The sequence below is a fragment of the Pomacea canaliculata genome, linkage group LG5 (assembly GCF_003073045.1).
Source record: "Pomacea canaliculata isolate SZHN2017 linkage group LG5, ASM307304v1, whole genome shotgun sequence".
NCBI classification, from domain to species: Eukaryota; Metazoa; Mollusca; class Gastropoda; order Architaenioglossa; family Ampullariidae; genus Pomacea; species Pomacea canaliculata.
The window spans coordinates 22028675-22045752 of record NC_037594.1 but is presented as its reverse complement, the minus strand read 5'-3'; the positions used below and the strand labels follow the sequence as shown (position 1 = coordinate 22045752).

The 17078-nt window shown below is 36.8% G+C and overlaps 1 protein-coding gene across 9 annotated transcripts in view; it reads left to right on the top strand.

The window, feature by feature from the left end:
* LOC112565419 (myoferlin-like) overlaps positions 1 to 17078 on the top strand; it is a 76187-nt gene that overhangs the window by 50755 nt on the left and 8354 nt on the right. For 7 of the 9 annotated variants that reach the window (XM_025240867.1, XM_025240868.1, XM_025240869.1 and 4 more), the window contains 15 exons: positions 190 to 282; positions 2333 to 2443; positions 3242 to 3367; positions 6365 to 6520; positions 6954 to 7045; positions 7357 to 7527; positions 9374 to 9519; positions 9797 to 9936; positions 10885 to 10973; positions 11446 to 11589; positions 11849 to 11939; positions 13215 to 13314; positions 13868 to 14052; positions 16221 to 16330; positions 16862 to 17009. In XM_025240867.1, coding sequence (XP_025096652.1) covers positions 190 to 282; positions 2333 to 2443; positions 3242 to 3367; positions 6365 to 6520; positions 6954 to 7045; positions 7357 to 7527; positions 9374 to 9519; positions 9797 to 9936; positions 10885 to 10973; positions 11446 to 11589; positions 11849 to 11939; positions 13215 to 13314; positions 13868 to 14052; positions 16221 to 16330; positions 16862 to 17009 — 1902 coding nt within the window. The remainder of the gene's footprint in view (positions 1 to 189; positions 283 to 2332; positions 2444 to 3241; positions 3368 to 6364; positions 6521 to 6953; positions 7046 to 7356; positions 7528 to 9373; positions 9520 to 9796; positions 9937 to 10884; positions 10974 to 11445; positions 11590 to 11848; positions 11940 to 13214; positions 13315 to 13867; positions 14053 to 16220; positions 16331 to 16861; positions 17010 to 17078) is intronic. The other 2 variants (XM_025240873.1, XM_025240872.1) reach the window with 1 other exon arrangement.

Genomic DNA, 17078 nt, shown 5'->3' with positions numbered 1-17078 from the left:
ATGGAAATGTTGCAAATGTGATAAAACAAAAGGAAAGGAAAAAAAAAAGGTGATGCGACAAGAGGTTGGAGAAGCAAGTTTTTTTATAATGAAAACAAAAAATGTTCCATTTGATTTTTGTGCTTATTTAATTTACTGTTTGAGTTCTTTACATTTTCATCTTTTTCATTTTCTCATTTGTTTTCAAAGAAAGAATCCCACAAGCCAAGTATTTTTCAAAGGAACTTAGATTTCCCACGATTCCAGTTGCCTGTCATTCAGTTGTCTGGTGTTAAAGAACAGGTTTGTGAACAACTGCCTGCAGCTGATTATAAATCTTAAAAAACACACTGGAGGGAAAAAGAGGTCCTTGAATCTTTGACTTTTTTTAAACTTTCAAATTTTACTTTAGCATATGCATAAATCTCTCTTTTATAAAAGCACTTAAAAAGTGTCTGTGTATAGGTGGATAAGAAAGCTAGAGGAGCTTTTCATTGTGCACTTATGTTTTTTTACTGAATTTTTTTTATTTTGTGTCACACAACATGAATTTTATAATGTTGAAATAGCTTTTTTACCATAGTGCAAACTGGTCTGCAGCTGATTTTCACTTTTTATCTGAATAAAGTATGCTTCTTTAGTATATGTTTCTTTCTATACTAAAAGAAGCAACTATCATAAATGCCACCATTATGATGAGTATAAGTGTAAATAAGAACAGCTTGAACTGGAGTGTAGATGTCTTAGATAAGAAGTATTTAGGAAAGAAATAGTGCCAAAGAAAATGAAAGGTTAGGGCTACAACTGTTTTTAAAATGTGTAGTTTTTCTTCTGTTTCCTGAGGGTTTTTGTTTTAAGAAGGTAATTATCATTATATTAGTTACACAGCATTTAGGAATTGAACTGTTTTGGATTTACTTCTATGAGGACTACAATTAGAAAATCTGAAAAATTGTCATTGACACAGTTCTTGCAGATTCGTTGCAGCCTTTTGCTTATTATCTAGAATTGTTTGCTTTAAATTACTTCTTTTGAAATGTTCTTGCATTTTCTAAGATCCTTACAGGCAGTTAGGGATTAAATGGTGATATTTGAGACTATAAACAAGTGCTGCATTTCAAATGCTTCTGAAAATGTTGAAGAAAAACATCAACAACACTGCAAGCTTCATTAACTGCCGTGGGCTTTCTGGTTCTTCTGGTTTTTTTTTCTTATAGTGTAGAATTATATATCATGTTTTCTGCCACTAGTGAACTTCTTTATCATACTCTTAGTATCAGTATTCCAGGGCATTTTTAAAAAATCTTATTTCTTCCATCAGCTAAAAGTGTGTTTTGGTAAAGACATAGTTTCAAATTTGTATGTGAAAGTGTTTGCAGAGCTATTTCAGATAATTCACCAGGACATGTCGATCTATGTTGCCAAATCATCTTTTCATCATTAAATTGGTCTTAATAGTTAATGAAAACTCATAGTTGCCAAACCATTTGCAATTTCATAAATTTTGTCGAATGACTGAGTAAAAGCTCAGTGCAGGAGAGTGTTTCCCAAAATTTGGGTGAATAACCCACTTTCTATTTGCCTACAAAAATCACCATTAACAGAAAGAAGTTAAATGTGTTATGTCACACTTGCACGCATAAGCTTTACTGCTGGCTGGAACAAGTATTTAAGTATAATCTTGACATTTGTGGAATGGACCTCTTTCTATGCATGGTGATTTTTGTAGGAGTGAAGGGGATAGTACTCACCCACATTTGAGGAGATAGTAACCTTAGCTACACTGGGCATTACACACCCATTAGAAAAAAATCTTCACGCCACTATTTCTTTAAAATTATAAATTGAGGTTTTCTACAGTATTCAATTTTTGATCATCAGCATGCATGTTGTGATGTTGCTATGGTGATTTTGGCTATGCATGAAAAGGTTTTGAACTTTCCGAAGTTGCTGAACTTTCTTTGGGGTTTTTTTATTCAATGAAAGTGTGTGTTGGATGTAAGCCTGTATTTGTAGTATAATGCTAAGAATTTATTATTTTAATGCTGGTAAATTCATCTGAGCTTCACAAAGCATAACTCATCTGATTGTTCAATAACTTTTAATGTGGAAATTGGCCACTTCTAAACTTGTGCAAATGCATTATTTAGACTTTATTTTCTTCGTATGTGGAGTGACATATTTGCCTGTTAATAGTCTACGACTAGGTACAGGTTGAAGTGCTGTATTACTATGACTTGTTCTCCTCATTGAAGGAAATATTTTGTTGTCATTTCTCTTAAATTGTTAATGGTTATATTTGGAAGTTTGTGTTTGTCTGTGCACATAATATAGTACATTTATGTGCATGCAGCCATCAGAGGCAGCTTCTGAGGAGATTGATTGGTGGTCCAAGTACCATGCATCCTCTGGTGAAACTGACAAGTGCAGAAAATACTTGGAGCTGGGATATTACAAGATCAAGGTTAACTTCACTTTCCATCGTCTTTAGCTTTGTACCCCTATGTTTGGATTCTTTACTATTTTGAAACATTAAACATTTGTTTAAAGTATAACTAGACTGCAGGACCATACCTCTCTTGAAAGATCTTTTTCATAAAACTAATTAAAGTTGTTTATAGATTACAGCTTTTAAACCTTTATGTTCCTTAAAATTTAATAACTATTTGGCGATATGGTTTCAACAACAGGCATAACAGAGTGTTTTCTGACTCACAAAACTAAAATTGGATGGTAAAGAGGAAGATGTGGAAGGAAACTTAACTGCAAACAGTTTCTTCCTTTCACATTAAATGTGCATGCTTGTTTACTGTTCCTGCATGTGAGAATTTTGAAACAAGTATTGATTAAAAGTGTTTACATCTCCCACTGACTAGTTCATAAGCAGTTTGAGTAAGATGTTTATTGCATGCAACTCTATGATCACTTTTAAAGATAAAACACTTTAATATCTTAATTAAGAAATAAATATCATATCAAAAGTTTTTCTGTTTGTCCCTGTTCCCTTTCCTTCATAATGGATTTTTTTTTCAAAAAAAGCTGTGGCAATGCAAAAATGTGTATACTGCCTGCGTCTATCAATACAATGAAATACAAAGTATTTCAGGAGCTTTTTAAGTCTGACTGGGATACTTGCACAAAGGAAAATAACATTTACATCTTTATAATTGTTCTTGCTATAATATCCTTCATTCTTGGACTAGTTTCTCTCTGTATGTGCCTGTTCATTATAATTGGAACCCAGTTCTTTTTCTGGCAACAGCTGTACAGAACAGAACTAGAGAAAGCTGAATATTTTTCAAACTTCTCAGACTTCTGCAACACATTTGAGTTATCCCGTGGAAAAGATGAGGAGGAGGAGGACAACAACAACGTGGGAGAGTTCAAAGTGAGTACAATGACTGTACATACACCTAAAAAAAAAAAAGCAGAAACAATATTCAAAACACTTTTGTCTCTGAGGGTCATTGATGTTGAAGAAGACTGTATTTATCAAGGATCACTTGAGGTGCAAGTTAAGGGGCAGCAGAAAATCCTACAACTTTTGTGTAAATGTATCTGAGTAATTTCTGTATTGTGTTACATAGTAAAACAACAGATCTATCCTACAGATGATGTAGAAGTCCACAGTAGTATAAATGATGGTTAAGGGAATCAGCAGCATACAGAGGTACGTGGAAACTCATTAAAAAGGATACAAAACATAATTTTGAAATGAGGAAAACAGGAATTTAGACAACTGAGGGGAAATCAACCACACCACTTGGACAAACCTTAAGTTCACACAAGGATAGAGATTCAGGTTACTAAGAAATTATCAAAAGGTCATTTTCACATCTTGACAAGCTTTAATAAGAGCATACTGTTTACACAGACCCAGTAGTAGGAAGATCCCCAGTCTGCTTTCATTCTACAAACGACTTCAAGTACCATTAAATTCAAGCTCATTTATTTAAATGCTGAATAAAAAGCTCTTAAAAACCATATCATAATGCTTTTCTTTATGGTCCTTCCTTTCTCTTGGTCATGCTTATTGCTTGTTATGCTTGACTGAAGATTTATAACTCTCCACAATCAATACACATGAACCATGGTAGACAAAGATATATTTTTGAACAATATTTCTGCAGAATGTTGCAATAAAGCTTAAACAGTTGGTCACAATAATTTTATTTTTATAAATGTGACTTTTGGAAAAAGTTGGTGATGAAGCACAATTGACTGCTATGCACTGGTAAATAAATGGCACTGGTCATTTCAACCAAAAACCATATTGCCTCAGCAATATCAATCTGGATCGACACAGGCCCAAGCCAAATGAATGCAGTGACATGTTTTATATATATGTTTAATAAGAACCTCCAAACTAAAAAATAATGACAACAAAGACCTTTTAAAAATTGATTTAAGAGAAGATCATATGCTTATGTGCCATTTTAAGATTTTAACCAAACATCTGCATGCACATTTAATACGAACCTCCAGACTAAAAAAAAATAATAATAAGCTTTTTATTTAAAAATTGATTTAAGAGAAAAATCCAAATGCGCTATTGTGTGATTTGTTCTTTGTTTTGCCAAGTGGCCATTTTTGTTTAGTAAGATGGTAGATGAACTTGTGGGAGCAACACCTGGCTTTGTTGGTAACATTTGATGTTAATAGGTATTGCTATCATCTAAGATTAGTTTGTCTTTTGCACCTGGAGGGATTTGACTTTAATTGTTGGGACAATATGATCATTAAGGGTGTCCAGTCACTTAATCCCCAGACACTTAATCCCCAGACACTTCATCCCCGACATTGAATCCCTAAAATGAAATTTTAACTATAGAAATCATGAAGCCAGTGAAAAATTTAATTGAAATTCAAATAATTATTTTCATATAAACATCACAATAAGTTTTACAATTGTGATGTTTATATGAAAATAATTATTTGAATTTCAATTAAATTTTTTGGTGGATTTATAATTTTTATAGTTAAAATTTCATTTTAGGGATTCAGCATCGGGGATTAAGTGTCTGGGGATTAAGTGACTGGGAACCATCATTAAGGGTTAAGTCAACTCAGGTGGGTGGTAGATGTGACTGAAGAATGGGGTTTGGGATGTAAGGACCAGTGACCTAGTGAACAAGTGCTTTCAAAATGTACTTATTTTACATGATTTCTGCAGAAATCATAGTGTAGGGTGAACAGTAGGTGACAAGCAGTCTGATTGAAAATGTACTTCAAGTTTTTCAACATGCACCTGCTGCTAAAAGGTTGTAATAGACGTAAGCTGGGTTCCTATTGTCAAGGAACATTTTGAGGCAAGACCTTTGTTTAACCCTCTACAGCCAGGCATTGAGCAGGTTGGCCAAATCTTTTCATCTTTTCTCTCTTTTTTTCTCTTTTGGTGCAGGCTGAATGCAGGATTGGCTATCCGATCACTGAGATGTAAGGACCAGTGACCTAGTGAACAAGCGCTTTCAAAATGTACTTATTTTACATGATTTCTGCAGAAATCATAGTGTAGGGTGAACAGTAGGTGACAAGCAATCTGATTTAAAATTTACTTCAAGTTTTTCAACATGCAACTGCTGCTAAAAGGTTGTAATAGAGCACAAACTGTCAGACGTAAGCTGGGTTGGGGAGGTAGTTGTAATAGAGATGATGTTTATGTACCAACACATCAGTCTCTGATGGCTAAGTAGGGTTGGGTTAGTCGTACCAGAAACAACAAAGATCGAAATTTCCACATAACTATAGTTTTTATTCAGTTTAACTCGGCGGCTGGCCTGCCATCTCTCCATGGTCACTCCCAAATCCACAAAGCCCCTGTCCACTGTAAAGCCACGCTACTTATCCTCCTTACCGTCGAACATTCCAGAACCATCCACCCCCTTTCCTAGCCCAGGTGGAGCCACTGGACACACTGGACATACCTGTCTGGTCATTGTTTTCCTAAGTGGCTCAGGCACCTGCATAACTTCTGATGTAACAATGACCCAGTAGCCACGGGTGGCAGCTCAGGCAACTTCGTAACTCCTGATGTAACAATGACCCAGTAACCGCTGGTGGGCAGCTCAAGGCCGGTTATTACGGCGTGGGAAAAGGAATAGTCCTGGGCCGTTTGACGCCGACTCTCTACTAACAATTACATAACTCAGTACACCTCTAGACTGCTACATTTATGTAGTGAATTATGTCTGCGAAAAATGTTTGAGTTGTAACTAAGAGGGTGGTAATTAGGAAGGTCTTAATAAGGTTTTCCTGTAGTGATCTTTAAGAAAAATTAACAATATGGGTGAAAGATCAGAAATCACAGTAATATGTCAAGATTTGATGACAGGCCACAGAGGTTTAAAATATTACCAAGATTTATGCAGTGTTGTGTTACTTGCAGGGTACATTTCGGGTCTACCCACTGCCTCAGGATCCTAGTGAACCACTGCCACCTCCTATGATAACAAATCTTCCTCCTTCTAGTCCAGAGGAGTGTTTAGTTCGTGTTTATGTAGTCAGTGCTTTAGAACTACAACCCAATGACCCTACTGGTCTAGTAAGTATCTGTATAAATTGCTTTTAAATTTACAGCTGAGATTTGCACTGAGAGCATAAATGTAGGAGTTTATTGGATGTGCACATGTGCAAGTTAGTTTCTTTGGCTAGCTTTGTTATTATAATGGCATTGTTTAGCAATGCTTATTCTAGTCTTTGCTATATTTTCTTCCCATTTTTATTTACTGTTACACCTAATTCCCTTTTCTTTCAATTTGTTTTGCAACTGCAAGAACATAATAGCTGATAGATTTGTAGATACAGTATGTATATTTGGGCATTATATCATTATTTCTTCTAAATCTTACATTCGGTGTTTTCCTTGTGCGTGTTGAACACCTAGCACTAGAGAAATTTCTCTGTTTATAGTTAATCCTTGTTTTAAAAATGTGAATAAAATAATATTTTTTGGTAATTTGTAAATTTTCTGTTAGGCTGATCCCTATATCGAAATAGCTCTGGGAAAGAAGAAGATGAACTCCAGAGATAATTATATTCCCAACACAATTGATCCAGTCTTTGGGAGGTTTGTGAATATTTATTTGTAAAGCTTGTTTTTGTGTTAAAACTCTGATGACAAGAAAAATTAAGTAGATAAAACAAAGAAGTTATCAAAGTAGTCTATAGTAGGGAAATAATCTTGCTTTGAAAAGACTTATTTCATTTGTTTGAGGATTTTATGTTTGTAAAAGTGTTGCAAATACATCAGTCTTAAGGAAGGCATATATCTGCATGCTTGCAAATGCCCGAGATGCATTCAAGTTAAATGTGTGCATGTATGCACACAAGCACAATGAAAAGCAAAATTGGTAATCTAATCATAAACATTTCTGGCAGATTATTTGAGATGACTGCAGTACTCCCTCTGGACAAAGATCTGATCATCCGGGTAAAGGATTATGACCTTGTGACATCCGATGACCTTATTGGCGAAACATCCATTGACCTTGAGAATCGCTACTTGTCTCGATATCGTGCCACTTGTGGTATCCCACAGTATTACATAATGTAGGTTTCCTTTTTATGGTTTTGTCCTTCATAATGGATTGTGAACATTTTACATAAATAAATCTTGGGAACAGATTTGACTGAAGGGGTCAACAGTTGATGCTCCATTCAACCAGTTTGTCGCACCAGTACTGGGCAGTGCTTCATGTGACTTTATAAGGCCTAGACCTTAATTTTAACTGATGCTAAAATATTCTATCACCTGCTTCATTAAGTAGTTTATTAATGCCACACAACTCAATGTCCTACTTCTATCTGTTTAAATCCAACGTCCATCTCTCCCCATTCATTAGGATCACACCTCGCCAGCGGACCTGGTTTTGCAGCCCCCTTCAGTTGGGCCCATGTGGTTCCGACCTCCTTTGCCTCACTTTCTGCTGAGTATATTTTTCAAGTCTGCTTTGGTCTCCCAACTCTCCTCTTCCCCCGAGAATTCCAGTCAAGTGCCTGCTTGGCAATGGTGTCAGCTGGTTTGCGCAGGGTGTGTCTTATCCAGCCCCATTTCCACTTTTTGATGGCTTGTGGCATTCTGGTTGGTTCTTTTCCACAGGCTGCTGTTGGAAATCTTTACAGGCCATCTTATTCCCAGAATATGGCATAGGCGTTGGTTGGTAAAGGTCTAGAGCAGACCTGGGCAACGGCCGGCCCTGACCGGCTCGCCCGCTGGCCCGCCCGCCTGTATATATTGGGTAAAACTGAGTTAACTACATTAGTCCGGCCCTCTAAAACCATCCCAATTTCTCATGCGGCCCCTTGGGAAAATTAATTGCCCACCCCTGGTCTAGAGCTTGTTGTTGACAGTATTAGTCACTCTCCAGGTTTCAGAACCATACAGTAGGACTGCCTTCACATTCGTGTTGAATATGTGGGTATTACTGCGGAAGGATAATGCTCAGGAGTTCCAGATGGGGTGTAGGCTGTTGAAAGCATGCCTGGCCTTGATGCGGCTTTTGATGTCATCATCTGCTCCACTATCCTTATTGACAATGCTCGCCAGATACATGAAGTGGTCTGTTTCCAGGATGTTCTCTCCTTGTAGTTGGATTGGGAGTTCTTGCTTGTTGTTGATCCTCATCACTTTAGTCTTCTTTCTGTTGACCTTTAAGCCTGCAGTCGTCTCTGCTAGCTTGGTTTGTTCATGTTGTTGCCGATAAGATAGAAGATTAATGTCATCTGCAAAGTCCATATTCTTAGCTGTTTGATGAATGTCCACTGGATACTGGTGTTGTTGTCTTGGGTTGTCTTGCGCATAATCCAGTCTATGACCATCAGGAAGATTGTTGGTGATAATATGCAACCCTGTCTTACACCGGTCTTCACTACGAAAGGCTGTAAAAGTAATAGGCACCTGAAATCGTGTGTGCCATCTGCGATCCAGCGGCTCAACCTCAGATCAACTGTCAGTGGTGTGTGTGTGATGTTGTATGTACACACGCATGATCATTCTTGATGTAAGTTTGTTGTTTGTTTTATATTATATATATGATTGTCACTTGCCTTCTTTTTTCATTGTTAATATGATCTTTTAATGCTGCACCTTGCAACGACCTTTGTTCTTACTTTTATTCTTATTTTATTTCTTTTTCTTTGTAACCAGAGCACCTTCCCATTTTCAAATTGCCCGCTGTAACAAATAAAGTTGGTCATTGTCAGTCATTGTCATTGACTTGATAAGGGGCAGGAATTAATAAGATGCCCAGCTGTGAATTGATAGTACTTTTTTAACTGTTGTAATGGATCACATGCTGCTTTAGCATGTAGCATGTTTTACAAATTTTTTTTTTTTTTTTGGAAGGGGCAGTCACATTACTAATCCTACTTCTGAAAAATACTGGTATTATCTCAGGTCAGGTATCAACATGTGGAGAGACAGTCAGAAGCCCAAACAAATTCTAGAGAACTATTGCCAGAAAAATCGCCTCTCAGGTCCAATGTTCTACAGCAATGACTCAGTGAAGGTTGGGCAGCGTGTCTACAATTTGACAGAATTTGGTATGTCTTAGAGAATACAGATAAGAATTCAGTGATCGGTGTAAATTTTTCTGGTCCTTTAAAAATCTGTAAGCCGCCTTTTCCCCAATTTTTATCAAAGTATAAACATCGCCCACATTGCTATTAAGCCATGGAATTTTAATCTGATGTAAATGCTGATTCTGTTTATTAATCATTTATTCAGGTCATTAATAGAAAATTTATCATTGTATGTATTACTCAGCTCAGCATAACTTTTCACATTCAAATGAGCTCAATTCTTGTTGCATAATTTTAGAGAGAGACCAGGCTACAAGTGAGGAAATGGGACCAAAAGAGGAGCGCCTGGCCCTTCATGTGCTGAATACTCTTCCTATTGTCAAGGAACATGTTGAGGCTAGACCTTTGTTTAACCCTCTACAGCCAGGCATTGAGCAGGTTGGCCAGATCTTTTCATCTTTTCTCTCTTTTTTTCTCTTTTGGTGCAGGCTGAATGCAGGATTGGCTATCCGATCACTTATGCAGCAGTCTCTCCCTCATCCCCCAACTCTGCCAGCCCTTCACCATTTCTCTTATATGTAACTGCAGATGGAAGCAGCTAAGCACCTTTTTATACATCTTGTTGTTCATATATGCATAAATGATTTCTGATATGAAAAATGGTCTCACACTGTGGACAGCATGACTGATGAAGAAAATCTCCAATGGACATTCCAGTAAACAAGTGCTGTGTCCTTAGAGAATTAACATGGCTAAAACAAGATTTGAACCCCAAGCTGACAAGTATTGCTGTATTGGTGAAAAGTAATTTCCTCAACACTCAAAACATATAATAATAAATGCAAAATTTGTAAAGCGCATACTCACGCTCCTTAGAGCTGAAGAACAAGAACAACGCATGGACAGCATACGAGGGACAGGAAAACAAACAAATAATATATGAGCTATTAATTAAAGAATAAACAACCGTACTAAACGAAGAATAAAATCAAATACAGAAAACACAAAGAGGAACCAAATAACAAGAACAAGAGCTGAGAGTAACATGTTAGTGAAAAAGGACTAGCATTATGGGAAAGGTGGTGAGGAGTAATGTTTACAGAAGAGGTGACTTTTCAGTGCACGTTTAAAGGATTCAATAGCGGGTAGGTGGCGGATATGGAAAAGTTCCGTTGTTTTGCAGCACAATAAAAATCGTGTGGCATATAGATGCATACAGCACCTGTTATAAGATTAGTGGAACTTCTCAAAGGAAACTGCAAAAGGACATCTTTAAAATATTAGAAAGTATATATATCATTAGTAGGACACACTATAGTGCATTTTTCATTCATGGTTATCCCATCTCATGTCTGTATTATATTTATGGCATTAATACTGTGGCAGGGTAAGCTTCATCTTTGGGTAGACATATTTCCAAAGTCACTGGGACCTCCTGGTCCTCCCTTTGACATCACACCCAGGAAAGCAAAGAAGTAAGAAACTGCTATATCAAAACTTTTTTTCTTTCTTGCCAGTTACTACTAAAAAGAAGTCACAACTGTAAGGGTTGTTTTGAAAAAGTATTGCAGTATAATAACTGTTTCTATTATCTGTTCAGTGCTTGGTTCTCACGAGTGAATTTGTTGTCTTGCGCATAGTTGCATGCCATTTTATGCAATTAATGTGTACTTTAAAGGGTATACAAAATTCGCAAATGAAATAATAATCTTAAAATTTCTCAGGAGCGCTCATGCATCTACCCTTAGACAATATATAAGAAAAATTACTGCTTTTATTGAAAAATGTCTGTTAAACTAAAGATTGATAGCCCAGTGCTGCATTAGGTGAAGTCCATTACATTATTGGTGCTATATACATACCTTGTCTGTCAAAATACATGTATCAATATTCTGTACTTAATATCCAACATACTCCTTTACGTACATTGGCATATGTGTGCAACAGGTATGTCTTGCGCTGTGTCATCTGGAATACAGTAGATGTAATTCTTGATGAGGAATCTATCACAGGAGAGAAGATGAGTGATATCTATGTGGTAGGCTGGATGGCTGGCATTGATCAAAAACAAAAGACAGATGTCCATTACAGGTAATTCGAAGACACATTTCATAAGTGTGTCTCATTACCAGTTATGAATACTTTCTGTGCATCACTGACATGTTATATCTATAAAGCTTCAGAAAGAGAGCTGATGACAGGCACCTAGTTGCACATAGCTATCTGAAATTATTTCTATGATGCTGAAAGTGTACGTAACTTTCATTCAATATTATTCACTGTTATTTCTAATTTGTACACAATTTATATGCATGCTAAAAACTGAGATGTTGAACTGATTACTTTATAGGTCACTTAATGGAGAAGGCAACTTCAACTGGAGATTTGTATTTCCTTTTGAATACATGGTAGCAGAAAAAACCATGGTTGTCAAAAAGAAGGTTAGTAATAAATTTGAAGTAGATCTGAACCTTTCTTATAGAAGTTTGCCTAAATCTGTATACGATTACCTGGTACTGGTCTAAGAGTAACATAAACTGGAGGTCATCAACTCATAAATATCTGGGCTTTTATTTTACCACAAAACTTTCTCTCACTAGTGCAGTAACTGACTTAGCAACCAAAGCAAAGATAAGGACTAGCCATGCAGCTCTTACAGTGTCTAAGGAAATTAAGTGACAATATTCCTAGAGAAGTTATTTTCGAAATGTGCTGTTACTTATGCAGGAATTGGGCAATTGGGCATATTTTCGTGAAAGAATTGCTGTGTAAATGGTTTTGGAATTGTATGGTTGCAGCTGGGTGTAGGAAGTGTTAATATATTCATACATACACCCCGACAATGAATGAAAGATTGTTTTTGCCCAGAACTGGCATTCTGATCTAGAAAGCAGCTCATGCTTAGAAGTATATGCATTGTATACCAACTGAAATGAGTAACTTATATCCACTTTAAGATTTAGAATATCTGATAAAACAACACATAAGCTACGATACAGAAATGATGTGGGCCTCATGAAATGTAGCATGTCCCCTGTCTAAATTAGAAATAGAAGATGAAGCATATTTACTTTTTTCCTGCAAAGCTTATACTATAACGTCAGAGCTCAAGTCCCAGTACTGCAAGATGTCCACCTTGCAGATCCAAGCAGAGTGTCATGTGTCATGGAAGATACCTCTGAGAAAAGTAGTGTAATAGTTAAAACACTGGCTTGTCACCACTGCAATAAGAGGTGCAGGGTTCAAATCTCATCTTAGGAGACTGTATGTGACATTTATTCACAGGGTTGGCTGTTGGAGGGGGGTCCTTAGTACTCTTGTTTCCTCCTGCCTCCCTCTACCCTCACAGTGTGAAATCACCTTTAGGTGGAAGCATTTTCCTGTCAAAACCAACTAATTATAAATGCCCCCTTGTTCCCACCACTGACAGTCAACATGATGCCAAACCACTTTACTCAACATACTTATCATGCGAAATGCCCATGCGGGCACCACAGGCAGGTAGATATATAGATTGCAAGCAGGCTGGTTTTATGTAGTCCACCTAGTATAACACTAACTTAATGTGTTTATTTTTCAGATGTGACATTTTGTTCATTATCTCAAGTACTTGATACTGCTGTAATGCCATATGGAGATCATATGTTGTATACAGTATTATCAGAATTATTGATGTTGAATAAAAACTTCATTAGTGCACACATATATTTGTACAGGAACATTTCTGGAGCCTTGATGAGACAGAACTCCGCACAGCACCAATTCTGATGATTCAGATCTGGGACAATGATAAATTTTCTGCTGATGATTTCTTGGGTAAATGGAGCTACATGGATATTTTTTCTCATTTAACAGTATATCCTCCTTTGTTCAAATGTGTTTTAGGTTTTGTTTTACTGTTGCATCTGAAAACAGGAGCTTTTAATCACATTGCACACTGCACAGAGAAACAAGTTCTAGGAAGAAAGAGAATAGACATATTCTGTATCCTTGAACCTCAGCTGTGCTTTATTTTTTGGTTCAGTTGTATCCACTTAACAAAGAAGCTTCAATATCACATAACAGATGGAACAAATATATAAATATTAAAAGTGACAACAAATAAGTGAGCTATAAGATGTTGCTTACCTTAGGTTTAGATTGTCTTGTGTTTTTAATTAAAGAAAGTGAAAGTGCTCTGCACTAGTACAAGCACTAGTTATATTCATCAATCAGCCAAGTCCTAAAATGACTAATTCCCTGCATAAAATCATGTTCAAATAAGCAGTTTGCAATCGTCAGCTCCCGCAGAACAATCAAAAACATTCTTTTTTAACGCATATATCCCCAGACTATTACAAAACTACAAAAACTTAATTTTAAATAACAGGCACATTGCAGCTGAATCTAAGCAGCATGCCATCACCAGCAAAGCGATCATCAGCCTGCAAGTTGTCTCAGCTGCCAGATAATGCCCCAAATGCTAACGTCAAAACTGTTTCCCTGTTTGAGGCCAAACGCCTTTGTGGTTTCTGGCCGTGCTACAATGACGACACAGGGGAACGAGTCTTGACGGTAAGCACATTTGTTATGCATGTGGAATGGATCACAATTAACTGTGTAAGACCCTGGCAGTTGTTACTATAGTTTATCTACTTTCATGTAATAAAACATTTTTTTATAGGGAGCAATATGTTAACAGTTTCACCTGGAGGTGGTGGTGTTAGAGTGCCTCTCTAGGTAGAGAGCTTGGGAAGCTTTGTGCACACCAGTGTGACAGTGTTATGATGGAAAAGTGGAATTGTGTATTAATTAAATGTGATACTTTAGACCTAGGTGTTTATGATGTCATTAGTGGCTTAAGGGTCCTAAGCTACAGTGCCAATCTCTCTGATAAAGCCCATGCAGTTGTAGTTTCACACACTTTTATTTACAGTTATACAATGGCTTCTGAAGTGTGCAGACAGCAGACTCACTGGCAAAAGGCAACACACTCCTTACCACATCAACCATGACCCACTGGCAGTGTTGACACGTACTGAAACACAAACTAGCAGTAACAGTGCCTTGATCAACAGTGACAGATGCTGACTAAAGCAACACACACCTGAGGATACTTGTACACTCTCTTTGCATTTGCTCTTTTTGTAACAAACTCTGCACACACTCTCAGGGCTGGGGAGGGACAAACAACAGTCTACAACTACCTGGAGTCGTTTGACTACAGTACCTATATGTTTCTACCTAAACCTACAAGAACATAGGAAAACCGTGCATAATACCAAAATTATCAATACAGGCGGTCCTCTGGTTACATCAGCCCCGAGTTATGATGTTTCGTGGTTACGACATATCTCTCATTTACTGTATAAAGCCTTGCTTCAACTTAAGTTGTTTTGCAGCGTAAACATTGTAACTTGAACTTCGTAGAGTTTTTTAATTACTGTTTATTATAACTGTTTATCATTACTGTTTCATTTCATTATTAAATGTATTTTATATGTGTTTTTAATTATTACTGTGTTAGGATAGGATTTACGTACAGTATATACGTATGGTCCGACTTACAGCGAAAATCGGTTTAGGACGCGACGTAGGAACGGAACAATGTCATAAGTCGAGGACTGCCTGTAGTGTATTATGTAACACAGCCCATTCAGGTGACCTTGAACTTTCCTGTTCTAGCCCACAGGGTTAATTTACCCAGACAAAGCATTGCAGGCAAGGCTTAATAATAATAAATGCAAATTTGTGAAGCACATACATTCCTAAGGAGTATGCTCTTAGCGCTTAAAAACAAGAACAAAATATGGGCAGCATACGAGGGAAAGGAAAACAAATAATATATGAGCTATAAAATAATAAACAACCATACTAAACGAAGAATAAAATCAAATACAGAAAACACAAAGAGGAACCAAATAACAAGAACAAGAGCTGAGAGTAACATGATATTGCAAAAGGAAGGGTGTGAAAAAGGACTAGCATTATGGGAAAGGTTCAGAGGACACATGTACATGCACCACTTGTAGGTGCACACACATACCTGCACATGTATAGATGCCCACTTGAATGAGCTACACATGCATGCTTGCACATAGACGTGTGTACTTGCATGTACATATCCATTAAATATGTACGTCCATGCACACTTCCAAAGACTCGCCCAGTAGCGATCTGACCTTGGATATTGGAGTTGACTGGCCAGCAAACTTCACCACTTTGGTCAAAGCCAGGGTGCATGAGTCAAGGTGTGGGAACAAATGGGTAACCACATGACTACTGGGGAAGTGGGTGGACAGGTTTTCTAGAAAGTTCAATGGGTAGGCAAATAAATAGGGTGGGAGGTTTCAGGGTCATTATTCAGCTTGAGATTTACAGTCAGAAAAGTCAGTCAAGTTGCAGGGTCTTTTAACTTTGTTTTAAGATTTTTGTGGCCGTATGGAGAGGATTGTTCTTGTTATTTTGTACCAGTATACCATCCATAATATGGAGTAATAAATACCAGATCTTTTTTTCCACACAAAGGTCTCATTAATATCGCATGTGTTTGGATGACAGTTAAGTGCAGTGATCACACTGTTTATAACTTTCTAGAGTTTAATTTGCAGCTTATTTTGCAGTCTAGATCAGATAAATGAATGAAAAAAATTATTAGCATGGAGATAGATTCATCTAATGATGGTTAGGAAGCTGCTTAACTGGTGCTACCCAGCAGATTTTGTAAACTTGTCATTCTACAGGGAAAAGTTGAAATGGAGCTGGAGCTTGTGACAGAGTCTGAAGCAGAGCAGCGGCCAGCTGGAAAAGGTCGTGAAGATCCAAACATGAATCCTACACTAGAGGAACCAAAGTCAGTGCCATATTTTAAGAATAATAATAATGATGATGAAGAGAAGAAAATAATTATAATAATGTAAGGAAATGTGATAAAGTAATGAAATAGCATTACATCATAGTATGGTTAATGCTCAAGATAAAAAATTTAGCCAGTTTAGTCCAATAACATATAATTGATAAATCATAATAATATGCATGGCTAGGAAAGCTTGAAAGGATGATATACTGTATAAGAAATATAGCTGTCAAAACAAATATGTTATTTCATTGTCACAATAACAAAGTTTCTATTTTTCCTGCATTTAAAATAAAATGTTTTGTCAGACTTGAGTTTTAATTCCCACCTGTGCAAAATACACATAAATTCATCTCCTCTCAAAATTATGTTTACATAGCTATTTATTGTTTTTTTTTTTTTTTGTTGTGTTTTTTACAAGAGGTCTGGGAAAAGGAGTGTAAAGGAAAGACTGTTTATACATGCAGCATTATGTTTTCAAAATATCCATTCATTCACAGACCCTAACAATTTTACACCCATGTACAGGCGCCCCGCAACATCTTTCTTATGGTTCACTTCACCACTGAAGACATTGCGATATATCATCTGGCACAACTACAAGTGGGTCATCATTGGTTTTCTAGTGTTGGCTTTGATCCTGCTGCTGGTATTTCTCTTCATCTACTCCTTCCCAGTAAGTGTTTGTGTGTTTGTGAGTGTGTGCATGCACATTCAGGCGTATGTGCACATGTATTTGTTTCTG